The following is a 23,368-nucleotide window of genomic DNA, read 5'->3' as shown; positions in this document are numbered from 1 at the left end:
TATGTAATTAATTTGATAAAAAAACAAAGAAAATGCAATTAAGTTTATAAAAGCGTATTATTATTTGTTTGATTATATAACTACAGTTAGAAACTTGAGGAAATAACACGTGCACTAGTCTTGTAGTGAAATAAGATGTGAATTTTGAATAGGAAAACAGTAAATGTGTCAGTTTTCAATGGCAGTTTTCAAACGGGTTAATGTAGAAAATTTAAAAAGGAGCAGAAGCAACTCAGTAGTGATCAGCAGTTACATGTCACTACACACATTGATAACAGTAGTAATTCAATCAGGATTGAGTAGGCATTCAGCAGTCATCTGAAAGCATTGTGTAGTGATTCAATAGAACATGTATAGGAATGTGTGGGTTTTAAGTAGTAGATCCCCCTCAGTGGTTCCACAGTAGTAATAATTATTTTGTGATGAGTACGAAATGAACGTCCCAATTTATCACTCATTACTACACAAATCACTACTGGTTTACTACACATCTCAATAGCAAGTAGTAAAACCATTAGGTTTTGTGTAGAAATTGTGTAGTAATGATGAAAATTAATTAAGTAGTACTTACACCATTGCCCTCACTCTGAGTATTCTCGCATTCACACCAAACTCCAAATGCTAATAGCCAAGCTCCAACATGACCATCCCACCGCAGCCCAGCAACGTAACTCGTCAGATAGAGAGGTGTAGGCCTAATATGGGAACGATCAATGTGGTGCACAAGTGAGAGCACTAATCCTGAGCCAGCGGCACAAAAGCACAGGCATTGGGTGAACGTGGTTAAAACAAACCAACAAGAGCTCCCATAGGATAGTTAACTAATCATGTGATCTAAATTGTGTATTTAAACCCCTTTTATTTTTGGGCTTCTAGGAGGCAGCATACAGGAAGGGATGCAGTCCGGAGACTGAGGCATGGCTACTGAGGCATGGCTACTGAGGCATGGCTACTGAGGCATGGCTACTGAGGCATGGCTACTGAGGCATGGCTACTGAGGCATGGCTACTGAGGCATGGCTACTGAGGCATGGCTACTGAGGCATGGCTACTGAGGCATGGCTACTGAGGCTTGTGAAATGAATTTATTATTATTATTATTATTTATTTATTTTTTAAATTGTTTTACAGAAAATGTACACCTGCCTTCCAAGCTGCATCACCTCCTGAGTCCCCTTTTTGGTTCTCGTTTAAATGTTTTACTTGTGTTGGTTTCAAACGTGCTCCTAAGCCATAGAAAGACTACTGTAACTGAAATGAGAACTAAAATTGAACCTTGCCTTATGTTGTAAAATTGCGGGTTTGTCCGTACTGTCTACTCAAACCTGCTCGAAAAGAACCTGACTCTATTCTACCCCGTGATTACAGCAAGCACATTTAGCTGCATTAATTGCTTTAGAGGTGCGGCAGGTAGCCTAGTGGTTAGAGCGTTGGGCCAGTAACCTGAGGAATCCCTGAGCTGACAAGGTAAAAATCTGTCGTTCTGCCCCTGATCAAGGCAGGTAACCCTCATAGGCTGCCATTGTAAATAACAATTAGTTCTTAACTGACTTGACTAGTAAAATAAAAAAAATTGAGATCCGTCAGACATGATCTTTACCAAATCAGACATGTGCCTACTGCGCGTTGCATTATGGGACACAAAGTGCAAAAAGGATTAGCACAGGGAGGCTAGCTAAAGAACCTCAACAAAACGGTACAAAAATTTACGTTTTGTAAACCTTTTAACAACAATTTGAGCTATCGACCGCTCCAAGTATTAATGAAAATCTCAAATTTATCTGTGTTTGGCCAACGAATGTTTCCCAAACACAAGGAATTCCAAAGAACGGGCTAAATCGACACCGATAACAGACTGCTTGCAAGCTAGGCTGCTTTGTGCTGTTGCACGCACAGCTGTGGTGTGTTTACATCGGCCTCATTTGACTCCACAACCCGAGGCCGATCAAGTCGAACAACAGACCGAATCGTTCTATCTACTGAAGGTATATTTCGTTGCATGGTCAGTAACTCGATCTCTGAAATCTGGTAGTGTTGAAGATTGGTGTATGTGTAGTTTGCTAGCCGGTCAAGTGAAACGTTTTCATTAACGTTACATTATCTAGCAAGCTAGTTCACTTAACTACCTGGTTGCCTGTCGAAGTCTTTGTTAATGTTTATAGACAGCTAACTATAGTTGCTCTTTGTTTTGACTTAACATAGCTTTCTTTGTTAGCTAACTAGCTTGTTCGCTAGCCAACTAGCTAGCTCGCAACGTGTTGTTACTTGCAGCATGTTAATGTTTACAAGCGAAAATACTGGGTTCAGTTTAGTCCCCGCCCACTTTGCCTGTAAACATAATGCCTGTCCCAATTTTGGACGACCTCTGTTAGCTAGCTATTTGATGTTGCACCTGATTTACACCTGATTTGATTTGTAAGAACTAAGAAATTAATTGCAGCAGCTAACAACGTAGTTAGCTACTTTCATCGGTATGATGATGAAATCTCAAAGTTAGTGGAGACTGTTCAAGTAGGAATAACGTTCTAAAAATGTATTTCTTCATGCAGGCTACTAGGCCTAGCTATTGTGTTTGTTTCGCTTGAGACTTCGATTTTGTTCTGTTTCAACAGTGCATTATGTTGGGCTATTTATGGACCCTTCACCTGGAAAAACGTTAGGCTAGTTGTTGAAAGTTCAAACCTGTCAATGTTCAAGTCGGGTTTTGAATTAGGTTAGCCCAAACTTAGAATCAAGATAATATGATTTTGAAAGGTAGACAACAACCCCCACTCCTCTCCTCCACTGCAGCTAAAATCAGTGGTTCAAGCCTAATTTGCGTTGCCTTTATTGGGCCAACAGCTGGGGAGTATTTCCTCTTTTTTTCTTAGTGAGGGCAGCAAGCTCTCCCAAAGAGAGCCCCTTCAGGAGAGAGTTTTGTTTGATGGAAAATCTCATGCCTCAGAGCAGCCACATGTCTGAGAAAGGGAGACGGGCAGCTGCACTGCATCCTGTAGTGCAGTGGTTCCCAAACGTGTTATAGTCTCATACCCCTTCAAACATTCAACCTCCAGCTGCATACCCCCTCTAGCACCAGGGTCAGCGCATTCTCAAATGTTGTTTTTTGGCATCATTGTAAGTCTGCCACACACACTGTACAATACATTTATTAAACATAAGAATGAGTGAGTTTTTGTCATAACCTGGCTCCTGGGAAGTGACAAAGAGCTCTTATAGGACCAGGGCACAAATAATAATCAATACTTTTGCTCTTTATTTAGGCATTTTACATATGAAACCTTATTTCTTAATAAAAAAAATTGTGAATAACTCACCACAGGTTAATGAGAAGGGTGTGCTTGAAAGGATGCACATAACGCTGCAATGTTGGGTTGTATTGGAGCGTCTTAAATAATTTTCCACACACCGTCTGTGCTTCTATTTAGTTTTCATGCTAGTGAGGACCGAGCATCCACTCTCACATATGTTGTGTCTTTGGCTATGCTGGATTAAGTGATATGACATGCTGTTCTATAAAATAATTCATCTGTAATTAATATTACCTGATTAAGCTAATCAGGTTAATGTAATTAACTATGTCGCGGCACCACAAAATAATGTTTATAGAGCTGTTATCTTCCGAATAAAATCTGAAAGACCTGGTAAACTTTTACCTCAATAGGAGTCAATATCTAATCGTCACTTTATTTAGACTCATCTGAAAGTTGGAAATTCTTGGTTATCCTCACGAACCGTGGCTAACAAGTTGAATCAGTAATACAAAATGTGGTTTAATTATTTATTTACTAAATACCTAACTAATCACACAGAATTACATATACACAGAATTAATCCTACATTGATGGGACCTGGTGAACGGAGCTGATATAGTGGCTGGTTACACAAAGAAAGGGGGGGTTTGAGGGAAAGAGCGGGAAGACTGAGGAACAAAGGGAGAAGCTATGCTATCGTAAATACAGTATCTTATGTTATCGTAAATACAGTATCTTATGCATTCTAAATTACCGCCCATTTGGAAATGGAAAATGCAATAAATATTTACTCTGAGCTGCGCTTCGATCGGTTGGTCGTAGATGGGAGGCCGGGTTGTCCAGCATGGATCTCTGGTCCCCTGAAGACTGTCTAGTGGTGAACTGGAGCATGGGAGAATGGATACATCGTCCGTCCTTTCCTAGCCCACGTTTACAGCGACTGCTGCTAACTCAACGGCTAGGAGGTATCACTTCTGGAGTGAATAAGAGTTAAAAGTTCATACCAAGTTGCCATACTTTTAAGCTCATGCTATATTCTGGCTAGTATTGTCGAAATTCATCCTTTTGGCGTGTTGACCGTCATCTTCACGTTAAAATTTGATGCTGATTTTGTTAGTTTATCTGAGCCCTTTTAACGTAGGACTGTCGCCCTAACGTCCTCGGAACAGAAAGTTACATTTTTTGTCAAGGGGCTTATATAGGATTGGGAGAGAGGGCTGTGTTTCATAGTTTTACAACCCATGTCTGTTCAGTTGGGCGGGGCCTCTGAGTGTTGTTCTTCTGACAAACCGTTTTCTCATTAAGAAGCTAAAAATGACATTTAATCTTTTCACAAATAGATTCAAATTGAAACATTTAAATTGCACAACAATTCCATGTGAATCTGATGTGTAGATTTTCCAAGATACAGTTCATGTCGTCCTATCATCAGTAATCATGTCTCAGACGCCAACTGAACTGACATCATATTCATTAAGTCCCAACGCATATTTTCAACTGGTTGGATTACCGAAATATGGTTCCGTTTCCCATCTTTTGATGTCACTCTATGTTAACAAAGGCATTTTCAATAGTCACTTTGTAGAGAGAGAGGAAAAAGGGGAAAGGTATTTATGGGGGTCATAAACCTCCCCACCTCAGGCCAATGTGATGACACATAGGGACGTGGTAGCAAAAGGTATCAGTGTCTTAACAGCGCGATTTGCCAAGGCAAGAAACTCTGAGCGCCTCCCTATCCAGAAATCTGGCAGTGGCTTCTGATTAAATTACATTTTCACAGAACCACTTGTTGCAATTTCGATGAGGCTCTCTTGTTCAAATATCGGTAAGTGAACTGGAGGCAGGGCATGAAAAGGAAAATGAATCCAGTTGTCTAGTTGTCTGTGTCAAGAAGGTACATGTATAATTGCGCACCCAGCTCATTCAGGTGCTTCGTTATATCACATTTGACATTGTCCGTAAACTTGAGTTAATTTGCACACAAACAAATCATACAATGATGGAAATACCTGTGTGTTGTCCTTGTTAATGCAGACAGAAAAGAGCTCCCACTTCTTAATCATAGCCTCAATTATGTCCCACACATTGAATATAGTTGCGGAGAGTCCCTGTAATCCTAGATTCAGATCATTCAGGCAAAAAAAAACATCAACCATATAGGCCAGTTGTGTTAGAAACTTGTCACCATGCAAGCGGTCAGACGTGGAGATTATGGTCAGTCAGGAAAACTTTAAGCTCAACTCTCAATTTGAAAAAAGTGTCAATACTTTGCCCCTTGATAACCAGCACACTTCTTTATGTTGTAAAAGCGTTACACGGTCGCTGCCCATATCATTGCATAATGCAGAAAATACACAAGAGTTCAGGGGCCTTGCTTTAATAAAGTTAACCATTTTTACTGTAGTGTCCAAAACGTCTTTCAAACTGTCAGGCATTCCCTTGGCAGCAAGAGCCTCTTGGTGGATGCTGCAGTTTGCCCAAGTGATGTCGGGAGCAACTGCATGCAAGCCTGTTGCCACTCCACTATGTCTCCCTGTCATAGCTTTTGCGCCATCAGTACAGATACCAACACATCTTGACCACCAAAGTCCATTTGATGTCACAAAGCTGTCCATTACTTTAAAAATGTCCTCTCAGGTTGTCCTGGTTTCCAGTTGTTTGCAGAAGAGGATGTTTTCCTTAATTGACCCCCCATAAACGTAACAGACATATACCAGAAGCTGTGCCAGGCCCGCCACGTCTGTTGACTCATCCAGCTGTAACCCATAGAATTCACTGGCTTGTATGCGAAGCAGTAATTGTTTCAAAACATCTCCTGCCATGTCACCGATGTGTCGTGAAACAGTGTTGTTTGATAAAGACATTGTCTGTATAGGTTTTTTGGCCTTTTCCCCCAGCATTGTCCCAGGTATATCCGCAGCAGCAGGAAGAATTAAGTCCTCCACAATAGTATGGGGCTTGCCAGTCCTATCCACTCAGTAGCTTATTATATAAGACTCTTCTAGCCCCTTCTTATTAATGGTATCTGTTGCTTTTATACATGTCTTACTACTCAAATGTCATCTTAATTCTCGCTCAAAAAACTCCCGTGGCTTATTTTTCAAATTGTCATGTTTAGTTTCTAAATGTCTGCGCAAGAGTGAAGGTTTCCCGCTAGAGTAACGGTTAATGTGATTGGATGTTAATTATTTGACAAGGCTACCTGTATTTGACATTGTGTTGTTATTTCGCTGAACACTACATGGTTGAATTTGATTTTTGGCAGTGAAACGAGGCTAAACGGGCGAGAAAAAGACTTTACCCAAATGTATAGCTGGGTTGGAAAATATAAATGTACGGTTTGAAAATGTGATTTATTTCCCCCCATTTTTCTTTTAAAAAATGAATAAAATGTGAATCACATTTTTCTTTGGCGTACCGCCGACGACATTGCCCAGGTTGGGAATACCTGCTGTAGTGGACTCCACACGAACTTGTCTTTCATCATGATGCATTTGCTTTTGTTATTGTTACATAACGTGCCATTTTATCCTTCACGCTGTCTACTTCCCTCACCCTCTCACCACCTCCCTCGCCACCTGCTCTCTTTCCTAGTCATTTTATCCTTCACGCTGTCTACTTCCCTCACCCTCTCACCACCTCCCTCGCCGCCTGCTCTCTTTCCTAGTCATTTTATCCTTCACGCTGTCTACTTCCCTCACCCTCTCACCACCTCCCTCGCCGCCTGCTCTCTTTCCTAGTCATTTTATCCTTCACGCTGTCTACTTCCCTCACCCTCTCACCACCTCCCTCGCCGCCTGCTCTCTTTCCTAGTCATTTTATCCTTCGCTGTCTACTTCCCTCACCCTCTCACCACCTCCCTCGCCACATGCTCTCTTTCCTAGTCATTTTTTGGATGAAACCAAACTGGACCTTTTAGGTTAAAATGATATGCTTTTACACAATGACATTATTTGTTTGAACAATTTTGGCTTTAGGTTTTCGTTAGAGTGTAGAATAATGTAAGCAGCACTTCAGTTGTCCTCAACCATCAACAATGGAAAATGCAGATTGTTTGGTGTTAGGTTAATTTTTATTTCGAGATTTGTTAGGTTAAGTTTGTTTAGAGATCTTCTCTCTAAAACATTGCAACAGCTGTAAATACATGGTCTCTGGCTTTGAATAGCCACATTAGTTTATGCTAGTAGCACATTTGTGTATTCCATTTTTTTGGATGCATCTTGAGGTTGACAGACCTGAAATCAATCTGAGGTTCAGTGGCTTTCCAAATGTCAAGAGGGATGTTTCTCTTGGCTCTGCACTCCTTCATCGCTGTTTTTGTTTGTGCATTTCTTTTGCCACTCTGTTAAGTCCATGTGAGGCCAAATGAAAGTCCCCCCAGACAATACTGACTGTTGTCTGTTAACACTTTGTTTGTTAAGTTGTCTGTCTGTGTGGTTACTTAGGCTAAACTGAACTCCTCTAATCCTATCATCTGACAGTGTAGGTTTACTACACGGTGGCAGTTCTTTTCAATACCATCACTGGATTTATATTCAGGTTTTTATTTTTTATTTTAGTATAGCCGCTGTTTAACATCCATAAGGATAATGAATTACAAACATTACATTGTCTTTATAGCAAAGGCCCAATGTAGGCCAACATTTGTAGACTAATTTTCCATTCTTCCTGTAGGTGAACGCCCTCCAGAGCAAGTACGCTAAGACAAAGATGGGGGTCAAAACCTTTACCCACAGTTCCCCCACGCACAGTCAAGAGATGCTGGAAAAGCTAAATGCCCTGCGCAACGAGGGCCACCTCTGCGATGTCACTATCCGGGTGCAGGACAAGTTGTTTCTGGCGCACAAGGTGGTGCTGGCCTGCTGCAGCGAGTTCTTCCGCTCCAAACTAGTGGGCAGGCCTGAGGAGGAGGACAAGTTTGTGTTGGACTTGCACCACGTCACGGTGAGCGGCTTCACCCCTCTGCTGGAGTTCGCCTACACCTCCACCCTCTCCATCAGCACGGAGAACATCATCGACGTTTTAGCCGCCGCCAGTTACATGCAGATGTTTGCCGTGGCGAGCACATGCTCAGAATTCATGAAGTCCAGCATCCTCTGGAGCGCCGGGAATATGGGGCAGGAGAAACCGCTGGAGTCGGCTCTTGGCGAGAGCGCATCCTCCCACTGCGCTTTGACGCCGTTGGACAGCAGCCTGTCGCCTGTATCCTCTGACTGCAGCGTGATGGAGAGGAACATCCCTGTGTGTCGCGAGTCGCGCCGCAAACGTAAGAGCTTTATCATGATGTCCCCAGAGAGCCCACTCAAATGCACCTTGCAGATCACCTCGCCGCAGATGCCCAACCCATCGCCCTCTTCCTTCTCGGAGACCACCACCCAGCCAGTGGACTCTTCCCTGGCCTTCCCGTGGACCTTCCCCTTCGGTATCGACCGGAGGTTCCACCCGGATAAGCAGCCCAAGCTTCCCGAGAGCCCACGTCGTCTGGACCAGGCAGGGCCCTCGGAGGTGAGCCGCCGGCTGAGTGACTTCCTGGCCTGTGAAAGCTCCATTAAGGCGCCACTGTCGCTGGCGGGCCCCGAGGAGGACATACACGTGAAGGTGGAGAGGCTGAGTGACGAGGAGGTCCAGGAGACGTTGTCGCAGCCCGTCAGCGCTTCCCAGAGTTCTTTGAGTGACCAGCAGACAGTGCCCTGCAGTGAACAGGTCCAGGAGGACCTCCTCATCAGCCCACAGTCCTCCTCCATAGGTATGGGTGTCACGTGAGTGGACAAAACACTCCAAAGTCAGTCTGCCAGATGTTTTCAGACCTCAACAGTAGTCTTGTGTCAAGCTGAGTCTGCTACACATGCCAACGGTTCTGTAGATATAGCTATATACCTGACCCCAAAATAATGGAAGAGCCAGGCCTAAGCACAGACTTGGGTGTGCATATCTTTTCCGTTAGTTTTGGATTGTGCCATGTAGCTGGGTCTACAATACAGATGACCTAGGATGTGGACTTATCTCAATACAAGACCACCAACTTTTTTTCTCTTTACACTTTTTGGGAGTGTAATTTCCCTCTAGATTTAAAGGGCTAATCTGCAGTTGCTACATTCTTTTTTTGCTTATAAATTAATTATATTTAGGCCTACCCATTGATTCTTGAAAAATAAAACTTAATATTGCCTTATGAACTTTGTTCAACTGTCGTACCCCATCAGAACCTGAAATATAATGTTGTTTTACTCAAAGTAACAAAGTAGGCCTAAATATAAACAAACATGTTTAAAACTATCATTTTGATATCATGGATGGTCAGTCCTTGCATCGATAGTTCTGTCTATGAATTTGAGTGGCTATGTTTCTCCGGCCCCATTCCTCAGCTGTTTTCCCAAACAGTGGCGGGGAGGACGCTTTATTGTTTCAACTGCGGATTGCCACTTTAAAGCTATTCAGTCTTTGCATTGGATCTGTGTATGGGTTCTATCCCGAACCATGTCTTATGGAAATCAGACTGAGAAAGAACTAGTAACTGGTGGAAATTATATTTGTTTTTTGTTTTGGCATAGGTTCGATAGATGAGGGAGTCACAGAAGGGTTGCCCTCAATGCAAAGTACATCCAATGCTGGAGGTCATGCTGAGGATGATGAAAGGTAACAATATGATTGGAAAATACTTATATTCTTTAAATGTAAGTGGAAATATCATGATCACCTTCCCTGGTTTTCAACTCCATTCATTTGGAAGGTTTGATAACCTTGATTTTCTTTTGTTCAAGCTAATCTTGCATTTATGTAAGATGTTCCATTTTGCCTTCCAACTGGTATGGAACCCTTGAGGTCTTGGTTATTATGATGAAGCTAAAGGAAGGTTTTCATCTGACACCCCAAGGTCTACCACATTTGTGTCTACCCTCACTGGAGCACCACATCCTCTTTCTTGTTTCAGATTAGAAAGCCTCCAGTACCCTTACCACTTATACATAAGCCCTTCAACCCGCCCTGGCACTAACGGGCCTGACAGACCTTTCCAGTGCCCCACGTGTGGCGTCCGATTCACCCGCATACAGAACTTGAAGCAACATATGCTCATCCACTCTGGTAGGTAATTTCCACACATCCACTATGCAGTTGAACAGGGCTGTGTAGACTAACTACTGCTCTGCGACCTCTAGCAGCTATCTGTTATGTCGTATCTGTTTATGTCATAGGTACCCATCTGGAAAGTAGCTCATGTGATTTGTACTGTATTTACGTTGCCCTCTACAGTAGTTCCATGCGTCCTCTATTCACCCGATGATAGGAGCCGGAGATTAATGGTATGAATGGCTCGTTAATGGTTTGACTCATGGCACACTGTGGAGAAGAATGAAGGGCATTCCAGGGAACATTGATTTTGGAAACACTTGGGGCTTAGTGTCTCCCGCCTCGGCTGACATCGGAAAAACACACTCATCAAGTGCACACAAACCCAAACGTGTGCACACATAGCCAAACTCCAATGACAGTGGAACATTATAATAGGAAATGATGTCAGCCAAATATCGACACAAATCTCAACTTGAGTCTTAACCATCACAAACAAGCAGTGCTAAGTTCAAGGAGATCGTGTGGTGCTGTTTCACCTTTTCCAGCCCTTGATACAACAAGTTTTATTTTGGAGTGTAATGTCCCATTAATATCTGCTATAAGCTTGAAGCATGATGTTCTCAGTGATAGAGAATGCCTACTTTTAAGTTGTCTATAAAGCCAGTTAGTAGTTGTCCAAAAGTAATCAGGCTTGCATGTGGACAGTCCCATTTGTGTAGCCATGTACGGTTACAGCATGTGGAAGGTAACTAACTATAGGCTACAGGCAATGACTCCACATTGTGTCCCAACATATAATGGGATAATGGTCTTTGCTACTCCAAACTTCAGACACACTGCTCACATTCATCAAGAAAACCACCATTGTATTCATTGGGGTTCTATCCCCCTGCCAATGCACACATCCACAAGACCCAATTAAGAAATTGGTATAATGGAGTAATCCATCAAAGCAAGAGGGGGGGGGCTCCTGTGTGGCATTATTATTATTCTGAACTGGCCAGTTAAGTATACCACAGAGTAGGGCTGACTCTGGTTGAAAAGACTTCATGGGGCTCAAGTCTTTTTCTTCAGGGTCATTTAAGCTCGACCCATAGTGTTGTATTGTATGCAGTTAAAAGTAATGCAGTTCACATCTGCTTAAATATACTTACTCTGGCTCTGCGAAAGGAGCTTCATTGGAAGTTCACGTCAACGTATGCCTCAGAGCTGTCAATGTATTTTTATATTTCTCATTGAAAAAAGTCAGTCTTAATCTTAAAGTCGGGGCATGTTTATGAGGGCCATAAATAACTGAATCAACAGAAGCCCCTTTTGCCCTTTGTATTGTTCCCCTGGTCCGATCGGCTCAGAAATGCTTGTTGCAACTAGTAATGCACCTATATGACATTTTTTGCCAATACCGATATTTTCCTTACCAAAAAACCCGATACCGATATAAAAACCTTTTAAGCATTCTAGTACAGTTAAATACACACATGGACGCAGCGGTCTAAGGCACTGCATCTCAGCGCAAGAGGCGTCACTACAGTCCCTGGCTCGAATCCTAGCTGTATCGCATCTGTTGGCCCAGCGTCGTCCGGGTTTGGCCGGGGTAGGCCGTCATTGTAAATAAGTATTTGTTCTTAACTGACTTGCCTAGGTAAATAAAGGTTACACACACACACACAAACACACCACACTGACCAAAAAGTTATTTTGTTTGGCATTTACGTATGTCCCCATTACCAGTTAAACATAATCAAAACCTATTTCTTTCACTTACTTGCTGTGCTGTTTCGTTGTTCATTTGTTCAGTCGTTTCATTCTCAACCAGGATTTCTATGGAACGCCGTTTGGTTCTTTGTGTGTCAAAAAAAATACAAGTAACCCTATTTGTAAGCTTGTTGACCAATCAGGACCTGAATATGACTGCACGTCACATAATAATTTAAAGTGCTCATACATATTTTACGTAGTTATAACTCATTGATTACACTATCACTCGTATTTCATATGTCACAACGATTCATCGATACATATGCTATGATGTTGGTAAAGTTGTCTTGCGTACCTACAGTGCTGGTCATAAAAAAGTTTGCATCCATGAGCTAGCTAGCTATGTTCTTCCCCAAAAACATAGCAAAACGACAATCTGTTTCAGTAGCTATAGTTAGCTAGGTAACTATATAGCTAGGTGTAATCTAAAAATAACCCTAATTTATTAGACTGTTCTTATTTGATTAGTGGTGGTCAGACCCATCTATGTGAAGCTAGCCACAATAAGGATTAGCCACAATAGTGGACTTTGCGGTTAGCCTTCAAAATAAAAGTACGTCATTGACAGTGATGCAAATTAATATAAATAGTAGAATTATGCCATGATTGAATAGATCATGCTAAACGAGGTTGGAATGTTGTTATATAAAATCAGCAAAATATTTGATTTAACCAAAATATTTGATTTTATTTAACCAGGTAGGCAAGTTGAGAACAAGTTCTCATTTACAATTGCGACCTAGCCAAGATAAAGCAGTTCAACACATACAACAACACAGAGTTACACAATGGAGTAAAACAAACATACAGTCAATAATACTGTAGAAAAATAAGTCTACATACAATGTGAGCAAATGGGGTGAGATAAGGGAGGTAAGGGCAAAAAAAAGCCATGGTGGTGAAGTAAATACAATATAGCAAGTAAAACACTGAAATGGTAGATTTGCAGTGTAAGAATGTGCAAAGTAGAAATAGAAATAATGGGGTGCAAAGGAAAAAAATGTAATAAATACCGTAGAGGAAGAGGTAGTTGTTTGGGCTAAATTATAGATGGGCTATGTACAGGTGCAGTAATCTGTGAGCTGCTCTGACAGCTGGTGCTTAAAGCTAGTGAGGGAGATGTGTTTCCAGTTCCAGAGATTTTTGTAGTCCGTTCCAGTCATTGGCAGCAAAGAACTGGAAGGAGAGGCGGCCAAACGAGGAATTGGCTTTGGGGGTGACCAGAGAGATATACCTGCCGGAGTGCGTGCTACAGGTGGGTGCTGCTATGGTGACCAGCGAGCTGAGGTAAGGGGGGACTTTACCTAGCAGGGTCTTGGAGATGACCTGGAGCCAGTGGGTTTGGCGACGAGTATGAAGCGAGGGCCAGCCAACGAGATCGTACAGGTCACAGTGGTGGATAGTATATGGGACTTTGGTGACAAAACGGATGGCACTGTGATAGACTGCATGCAATTTATTGAGTAGGGTATTGGAGGCTATTTTGTAAATGACATCGCCGAAGTCGAGGATCGGTAGGATGGTCAATTTTACGAGGTTATGTTTGGCAGCATGAGTGAAGGATGCTTTGTTGCGAAATAGGAAGCCAATTCTAGATTTAACTTTGGATGGGAGATGTTTGATGTGAGTCTGGAAGGAGAGTTTACGGTCTAACCAGACACCTAGGTATTTGTAGTTGTCCACATATTCTAAGTCAGAACCGTCCAGAGTAGTGATGTTGGATGGGCGGGCAGGTGCAGGCAGCGATCGGTTGAAGGGCATGCATTTAGTTTTACTTGTATTTAAGAGCAGTTGGAGGCCACGGAAGGAGTGTTGTATGGCATTGAAGCTCGTCTGGAGGGTTGTTAACAGTGTCCAAAGAAGGGCCAGAAGTATACAAAATGGTGTCGTCTGCGTAGAGGTGGATCAGAGAATCACCAGTAGCAAGAGCGACATCATTGATGTATACAGAGAAGAGAGTCGGCCCAAGAATTGAACCCTGTGGCACCCCCATAGAGACTGCCAGAGGCCTGGACAACAGGCCCTCCGATTTGACACACTGAACTCTATCAGAGAAGTAGTTGGTGAACCATGCGAGGCAATCATTTGAGATACCAAGGCTATTGAGTCTGCCGATGAGGATGTGGTGATTGACAGAGTCGAAAGCCTTGGCCAGGTCAATGAATACGTCTGCACAGTATTGTTTCTTATCAATGGCGGTTAAGATATCGTTTAGGACCTTGAGCGTGGCTGAGGTGTACCCATGACCAGCTCTGAAACCAGATTGCATAGCGGAGAAGGTGTGTTGGGATTCTAAATGGTCGGTAATCTGTTTGTTGACTTGGCTTTCGAAGACCTTAGAAAGGCAGGGTAGGATAGATATACAGTGGGGCAAAAAAGTTTTTAGTCAGCCACCAATTGTGCAAGTTCTCCCACTTAAAAAGATGAGAGAGGCCTGTAATTTTCATCATAGGTACACTTCAACTATGACAGACAAAATGGGGAAAAAAATCCAGAAAATCACATTGTAGGATTTTTTAATGAATTTATTTGCAAATTATGGTGGAAAATAAGTATTTGGTCAATAACAAAAGTTTATCTCAATACTTTGTTATATACCCTTTGTTGGCAATGACCGAGGTGAAACGTTTTCTGTAAGTCTTCACAAGGTTTTCACACACTGTTGCTGGTATTTTGGCCTATTCATCCATGCAGATCTCCATGAAAGAGAGGTTGAACAGGCTAGTGATAGGGGTTGCAACAGTTTCGGCAGATAATTTTAGAAAGGGTCCAGATTGTCTAGCCAGATTGTCTGATTTGTAGGGGTCCAGATTTTTGCAGCTCTTTCAGAACATCAGCTGACTGGATTTGGGAGAAGGAGAAATGGGAAGGCTTGGGCGAGTTGCTGTGGGGGGTGCAGTGCTGTTGACCGGGGTAGGGGTATCCAGGTGTAAAGCATGGCCAGCTGTAGAAAAATGCTCATTGAAATTCTCAATTATAGTGTATTTATCGGTGGTGACAGAGTTTCCTATCCTCAGTCCAGTGGTTAGCTGGGAGGAGGTGCTCTCATTCTCCATGGACTGTACACTGTCTCAGAACTTTTTTTGAGTTTGTGTTGCAATAATTAGTTAATTTGACAAAAATCTGTTGAAATCACACTGGATGTATTATACTTTAGAATTGCATTGGCGGCATACTTATTTCACTGTAGAACCTGACCTGTTGATTGTGGATCAATGACATGGGGTATCAGTCTACTCAGTGACACCCAGAGAACATTAGCATCTTAGCTCTTATTGCGGGACTCTGAAACAACTGTGAATTGAGACACATTTATTGCCAATCTATGTGTATCTGACATGCCCCCTGAGCACACTCAGACACTCTTGACCCCTATTCCAAATGGGAACTTCAAATGTGTCTCATGCGCACAGTGCAATAGCACTATAAAAACATCCTTCTTCAGACACCCACATACAGGTCGAAAAATATTTAATATGCCATAAACTATAGTTTTTTTTAACAGTTTCATTAATTCATTCTAATTAACTGAATCATTACGACACACCCCTCACTATTGTCATCTGTTACACTAATTGCACTGTTTGTCTACATAACCTGGTTCAAGCATTCATGACATTACCCTGAAGAAGGCACAGTGATGCCGAAACGTTGGTAAATACCCATTAAATTACTGGGAGTTTATATATGGAGTTTTCGATTCTCTTTATTTTGATAGTTTATAGTTTATTTTCCGTTAGTTAGCACCGCCACACAAACACATTTTTATGGGTTTGCTCCAGCTCATGTTTTTGAACATGATTCCCGAGGAAAAACAATACTGCGTAGATGTTTTGGAGTCCAATAACTCTGAGGAGGACGTCGGGGAAAAAATATCTTTGGTATTGAGTAGACTGATACCCCATTTCCTTGATCCCCAATCCTTAGGTAAAGCTGTACAGTGCAATATGAATGTCAATACACACAATAGACAGACTGGTGAGGTGATTTCATACAGTCACAGTCCCACGATAAGAGCTACAATGCTAATAATATTTAGTAAACACTTCACAGTTGTGTTCTGTGGGTGTCACCGAGTAGACTGATACCCCATTTCATTGCTTCACATTCCAACCTTGTTTAACATTATCTAGTCTAAATATGGCATGATTCCACCAATTGTAACCTTCTGCATCACTTTCAAAGAGGTACTTTTATTTTGAAGGCAAACTGCTAATTCCACTATTGTGCCTAATCCTTATTGTGGCTAACTTCACAACACATAAACCAGGCCGGGCGACCCTCACTAGCCAGATGAAGCTAGCTGGCTGCTTATAACGTTAGCTTTGGGCAACAGGGTTAAGTAACTGGCTAGCTATTTAATTTCATGAACTGAAGTTCAATTTCAATAGGCGAACAACAAGTGGCAACCTAGCTAATACTTACTCACATGGATTCCTAAATCATTGCTAAGAATAATGAAAATGACTGCAGTTTCTACTGGTCATTGTTTTCAGGCTGGTTGTATTGGTGCAAGCTAGGTACCAAGCTAAAGCTAGCTAGCTACCACAGAAGTTGCGGTCAAACAAATAATGCTTTATTACCAACAAGGCATTGTAAACACATCGTTCGTGGCCGGTGTTTGCTTGTTTGCTGACTTTTTTGTACAGCTTTTGGACGTTGCTACTGATAGTAGTGGTGGCACTTGGCTTGCACGTGCAAATTCATCACGCACACCATTCTATAATGGAGCTGTGTTATTTGATGTGTCAAATAGTGTTCTTGTCAAACAGTGTTATTTGATGTGTATCTTTTTTGACAAGCAAAGACCCAAACGGCGTTCCATAGTATGTCATGAAGATAATAGCCGTGACGCTATTACTGTGATACTCCGATAGCACACTTGGTAGTGGGTACCGGTGCTCGACCAGTCGCGATAGCCAACATCACCCACGACATAGAACCTTTGAGTTCTCTCGCTGAAATGTTCTTACTCTTTCAAACAAGTGCTCAACTTGTTGACTGCTCGATCCACACAGCATACATTGTGGGCTAGGTTAGGAATGCTGTGTTGCGCAGAATTTTACGTGGCGTCATTACGTCATGTACCTACGTTATATAGGTATACACATCAGCTTTGACATCGGTTTTGCACATCGGCGTTTAAACTAGACAGGCCAATACCGATGTTGGCATTTTTAACTAATATCGGCCGATATGTTCACCGATATATCATGCATCCCTAGTTGCGACCCATGTGTGTCAATGAACCATGCGGGATATTGGAGACTGGATGCCTCTGTCACAGTTTCTTTGGTGGGCATGCATACTATACTGTAGGTCATACAATGATGATTATCACCTGTTTCTGACACATTTTACACATCTATTTTTAACACTCACACTTAATGTTTTTGATACATTTTTAACACTGGCATCTTTTTTTTGTTTTGTGATAGTTTTAACATTGACAATTCTAAAAATCAACGTCTTATTGCAGAATTCATAGTTAATCTATTGTAGTGATTCTAATGTGCGACACAAGTCCTCTTTCTTTTCATCCCTTTTTCAACAGGCATTAAGCCTTTCCAGTGTGATCGCTGTGGGAAAAAGTTCACACGGGCCTACTCCCTAAAGATGCACCGGCTGAAGCACGAAGGTAAACGCTGTTTCCGGTGCCAGATTTGTAGTGCCACATTCACGTCCTTCGGCGAATATAAGCACCACATGAGGGTGTCCCGCCACATAATCCGCAAGCCCCGGATTTACGAGTGCAAAACGTGCGGCGCCATGTTTACCAACTCTGGCAATTTAATTGTACACCTGCGGAGTCTGAACCATGAGGCATCTGAACTAGCAAACTACTTCCAGAGCAGGTGAGGAGTCCCGGGGTGTCGTCCCTTCATTTAATCAGCTTAATATAACACAGGAAATAAGGAAAAAATACAATTAAATCTCCCATAGTGGCCATGTTCAGGGAGATATGCTATTTCAAGCTTTTCAGAATTGGTTCATTAAACAGGTCCAACTAACTGAGCATACCGTGAAACTTACAGTACAACACATATCAGTCATGCTGAATATGTGGTTCAAAGCAGTCTTTGGCCACTTTCCTCAAAATCCCTATATATGTCTTAGCTCAAGGGTAATGTAGCATAGACTATTACATGAGTTACTAATGTGTATTTTGTTGTCCATTTTCTTAATTGAACCATTCCATGCTATTATCTTAGTTACTTGCCTTTGGGAAACATACAGTATGAAATTATACGTGCTACGGGCTTTTAATCCTTGCGTCTCGCAACAATTTGAATAAATTACATAACCTATTTCTGTCAGAATAAATTTTGCTTTTCCATATAGGAATTTCACTCAGTTTAAAGGCTTTTATTAAAATGTATAGCTCATAGTACTTCACGTACTTCTACATAAAGCAGACATGTGCTCATATATTCTAGACTTTTCCACTTCTTAATCAAACTCAAGCCCTCACAGGTTGGTAGGGCTCAAATGGGCCATTTACTTTTTAAAATGTTATAATATAATGTCTATGCCTGAGATCATAACAGTGTATGGAAAATTCTTTGGCGATCCAGTTTGATTCTCAAAAAACAGATCGCAGGCCTCACACAGCCCTCACATAATGATCTGTCACCGTATTATTTTCAAGAAAATGTACCGATTTCCATACGTTTTTCATTTTGCCTTTAACTTCAACCATATTTACTGTGTAGTCCACTTCATATAGGAGGTTTAGAGACACTTTCATCAACAGCTTTCTATCGTCTGTTATGTCTCCACATGGTCCCAGTGATTTCCTCATGCCCGACTACCTGAGCCAAGTGCAGGAGGAGGAGACTCTGGGGCAGTACGAGCTGGTGGAGCATGGCTTTGAAGGCAACAACTCGTCTGTCCAGATGCCGGTCATCTCCCAGGTCTCCTCCACCCAGAATTGCGAGAGCAGCACCTTCCCCCTGGACCCTTTATCCTTGAAGGACGAAAACGTGTCAGAGGAGCCAAAGACAAACGGCAGTAACAGCTCCCCGGGCGGCTCAGAGGAGGAGAACGCCCACATCAAAGAGCTGGCTTCCATTACGATTGAGTGACTGTCACTTCCTAATTGTCCCACTCGTTCCCCCTTCCAATCCAAAGCCCTGACTTTGGAAAGTGCCTGAGATTGCCCTTCTTTAGCGAGCACCACTAGAATTAGATGTCTTAACTTTGCTAACAAGTAGTTTCTTTCCTTCCTTATTGGATTGTTGTTTTTTGCATAATGATCGTTCATACGGTAGATGCTGTGTTACTTCTTGAGTGCCGTCGCTTCGGGCAAACTATTAGTGTTACTAAATATGATTTGATAATAGAATGCTACGTTGGATTTTGTCGTGATTTATGTGACAGGTGTGTATGTATTCCTTCGTGAATAGGGACACAGTACATTTAAACCTTTAAAATATATATATATATATTATTTGAAAAACTTGAAATTGCATTATAGAGCTCTCATTGTCTCTTTCTTTACGCGCAATATGAATGAACTGTAGCTACTACACTTGACTTGTGTTGGGTGTTGTTCATAATTTAGGTATCTACTGTGGCTTTGACTCAAAGGTCGGGTCACAAAGGCATGGAAGCATTTCATATGTGAAGTCAATCGTTAATTCATCAAGAGAGACGCACTGCAACGGCTGCGCTTTCCGATATCTAGAAGAGCTAGGCTAAGTTCAAATGGGAAGTTAAAGTGTAGTTAATTTGTCCGACCTATTTCATTAGAAATACTTGTCTCTAGCAGTTCTTGTGTGATGGAAATCTCTCTCTCTCTAGCTGTGTGACAAAAAAGCGAGTCTCACTATAATTAGTGATTAAATAAAATAAAACATTTCAGTGAGGTAGAAGTAATATGTAGGTGACTTATAACTAATATGTCAACTTTGGTGACATATAACTACTATGCTTCAATGTCACTATTTTGACATACAATGAGACCATGTTGCATTTGGTGGAGCATGTGTTGGTAGGAATATTTCTACCTAACTTTACACAGACGGTTTACTTTGGACATGAATGTGAGTGACATTCTTCGGACTAACGTTGTACTAATCAAGTGGTCAGCACATTAGAATTTAGAGCTGGGTGCCTTGCTTTTACTTTGAGTTTAGTTTTGTAATTCCGTGTATATGGAGCCAGGAGAGGTCTTCAATAACATGGCCAACATGACATTGCTTTGTATCATTTAAGTGTGATCGATAGATATTTTCATCTTCATAGTGTTTTCGGTTCACCTTGAGATTTCCAGCTAAATTTTCTGTCACTGCTTTTCACCAGAAATCTTGCCCTAGCTTGGACACCTGTTATATTGAGCCATCACTAGTCAGTTGCACATCACCATGCCTTTATAATAAGGTGGTGATACTCCATTGATTAAATGCTACTGATATTTATTTGTTCATTAAGTGTAGTCCTTATCAATTCATTCATCTTGGTAGTCCTACAAAAAAGGACTTCCAATGAAATGCAAAATAGATTACAAACTCTGATGGTAACATTAAAAATATTACTAGGAAAAGAAGAATTTGGTGATATTTAACATGATGAATCTGTTATTATTTTTGTTTTGTCATTTTAGCAGATGCAACTTACAGTAGTGAGTGCATATCTTGGGCTCAGAGAAGTAACGTGTGTTTTATAATCAGATGATGGGTGCTCAGAGATTTGACATGTGATTGTCTCGTGCCATCCAATCAACCTTTCCTAAAAGATGTGGCATTTAGCCTAACCACCCTATGTCTGGGTAACAATCAAGCTCTCCTATTGGACCAAATGTTCCCAGTCCCTTTGGGGGTTGGTGTATCTACCATTTTAATCTATCGTTGCTGTTGACATTATAAAGTAATGAGGCAATCATGCTTGGTTTCCCCATGCTATTGAAATATTGTTCACAGGAAATGTAATTTTCTCTCCGATAGACACTGTATCATGTGCGTTGGAGAAACTATAGCCTTTATATAGGACCTTGCATAGCTTCAAGCTGCACAATTTAAAATCTAGTCATTTTATTTTTTCACGCGTTTGAGCATTTTAGCGCTTAAGTGAGCTTGTGTTTTGCGTGTGTTTGTATTCACATACCTTTTTCATAAAGAAATGCTGCTGTTTGTTGAAACTTAAAGTGCCCAAATATTTTTGGTGAACCTATTGTGTGCAATAAATGGACAAGCTGTTGGGTTCTATGTTTATATTTTGTGTCTGAATAATGAAAGAAAAGAATGTACTGTTTTTCGTATTGTTGTGTACTTACAATGTGATAAATTAACTGAAAAAAAACAAGTGAGAATCCACTCAATCTGTGAAATCACCAACGAAGTGTACATCTTGATTTTTTATTTGATTCTTTTCAAATTACTCCTAGGATTGTGAAATGCACGTTCATTTGAAAGTCCTGTGAATCTGAGAGCATGCGTTTTTCTTTCTTCTGTTTGCTGTTCAATAAGGCCGTGTTGAGGTGAGATGTGTTGAAACCTCAGCAGGTATTAGCGTTTTGTTCTCCAACTAAAGTTTTTACAGATATTAGCATGTCTTTCCTTTGTTCCCCAGATGTAGCTTCTCTTATGTGCAATGTTTAAAAAATGTATTGACATATATGCCTTTTCAATGTGTACATGATATATACATTTCCTGGTTCATATAGTTTGTTGAAAATATGACAAAACGGTAGCTCTTAGTTATACATTATATATTTTTGTGACTTTTGTATTACAATTGCTGTTTTATGAGTATGCCATCTTTTGGATATTCTTGTTAAATGTGAATACATTAAATACATGTTTAATACATGTTTAAGGAGTGTGGGCCTTTTAATGTTCACTTTGTTGACTGTCTGCAGACACACAAACATACATATATATATATATATATTGTATATTCTTTATACTGTAGATTAATTTCCAACTTAGTTTGGATGATTGAAAAATATGTTGTATTTTGTGACTTTGATATTTAATCTGTAGTTTCATTTAACAGTTTTAAACATCCCCGTAATGCAATTTGTATATGGTGCAAGAGCAGAAATGTTTGTGGTTTCATAAGCAAGTGTTGAATGTTCAACTTTCCAGATCATTTCCAAGATTAACTGTTCTAAACTGATGAAACCACTTTCTACTGCTATACAGTTAATGGATGTTCCCAATTCTGATCTGTGTTTTTTCCTAGTTTGCAATTATATTGTGAAGAGGGGTGTTTTGTACAGTACAAAAAAAACGACTAAAATGTAAATAAAAACTTGCAATCGACTCCCACCCCCTTGGCCAAGTTATTTATTTTTGAGGACATGAAAGGACAACGTATCTGGTATGCATCACTTACGCAAACATCTGACTGGAGCACATGTCTATAAATATATATTTTTGTGGCTATATGCCAAAACAATAAAACCCACCAATCTTTAGCGCTTGCCTAATGAAGGTGTTTGTGGTTCCTACTCATAATCATGTTTCCCACTGTTTATTGCTAAGAAAAGCACTATGGGCTACAGATTAAGTTAATCAAATATACTTGTTATTGATTATTCTGATTCATTATACATTGGCATGTAAATATTTTAATTTTCATGGCATTCAATTCTAAGATGCATTATGTGGTTGGTAAATTAAAGTAAAAAAACAAACATGCATTATTTTAATAAATAGGGTCTTGCATGTGTTGTAAAATAACTACATGCCCCTCAGATCCAGACTTCTCACTACAGTTCAGTCCAAATCTCTGTAATTGCTTACTGGTGCATGTCCCAGATTACAGACCGTTTTGATTCAAATGTGGAAAACAAAGATTCAAAAGATAACCTTATGTCGAAAGTGTGTTTACTTTAAGTTGTGAAAGCCCATAGAGTGAGGTCTGGACTATTAAAGGTGATTTATGATATATTTGAGATGATCCCAACCACCTGCGTATAATTCAGTGTCCCTCCGAATTGGTCTTATTTTATAGAGGAATTAGGCTAGTATCAGTGAAGCTTATGTTATCAAAGTCATTACCGTGAATGGATTACCCTATAAACTAGCTATAGTGTTAGACATTTTAAAAATACAACTTTTTAAAGGATAGGAAAACTCTGGATCGGAGACCCAATATAACATTTATCACAAATAATGTCCTTAATAGAAACATATTTCTCCTGTTTAAAAAAAGAAGGAAAATAATAAGGGTTTCGTGAACTAACACTCGCACTTGACCCCCCCCCCCCTCCTTTCTAGCTCTGGCTTTGTTGATAGCTACTTTATTGAAGAAAAATGTACTTACAATGACTGTGAAATGTGG

At 40.8% G+C, this 23,368-nt stretch overlaps 1 protein-coding gene across 4 annotated transcripts; it reads left to right on the top strand.

The window, feature by feature from the left end:
• Window positions 1–1,361: 1,361 nt before the first annotated feature.
• LOC123992858 (zinc finger and BTB domain-containing protein 44-like) lies at window positions 1,362–22,350 on the top strand. 4 transcript variants are annotated; one of them, XM_046294427.1, is made up of 6 exons: window positions 1,362–1,466; window positions 7,925–8,996; window positions 9,802–9,886; window positions 10,182–10,333; window positions 17,634–17,934; window positions 18,870–22,350. In XM_046294427.1, the coding sequence occupies exons 2-6, from the start codon at window positions 7,961–7,963 to the stop codon at window positions 19,162–19,164; spliced, it is 1,869 nt and encodes a 622-aa protein (XP_046150383.1). In that variant the 5' UTR covers window positions 1,362–1,466; window positions 7,925–7,960; the 3' UTR covers window positions 19,165–22,350. The 4 variants fall into 4 exon arrangements, with proteins under 4 accessions (XP_046150383.1, XP_046150382.1, XP_046150381.1 ...); XM_046294426.1 differs by lacking the exon at window positions 1,362–1,466 and adding an exon at window positions 1,640–1,984; XM_046294425.1 differs by lacking the exon at window positions 1,362–1,466 and adding an exon at window positions 1,640–2,001.
• Window positions 22,351–23,368: the final 1,018 nt, after the last annotated feature.

The sequence above is a fragment of the Oncorhynchus gorbuscha genome, linkage group LG13, assembly GCF_021184085.1.
Source record: "Oncorhynchus gorbuscha isolate QuinsamMale2020 ecotype Even-year linkage group LG13, OgorEven_v1.0, whole genome shotgun sequence".
NCBI classification, from domain to species: domain Eukaryota; kingdom Metazoa; phylum Chordata; class Actinopteri; order Salmoniformes; family Salmonidae; genus Oncorhynchus; species Oncorhynchus gorbuscha.
The sequence above is the reverse complement of the archived record's forward strand: the minus strand, read 5'-3'. Positions and strand labels throughout refer to the sequence as shown.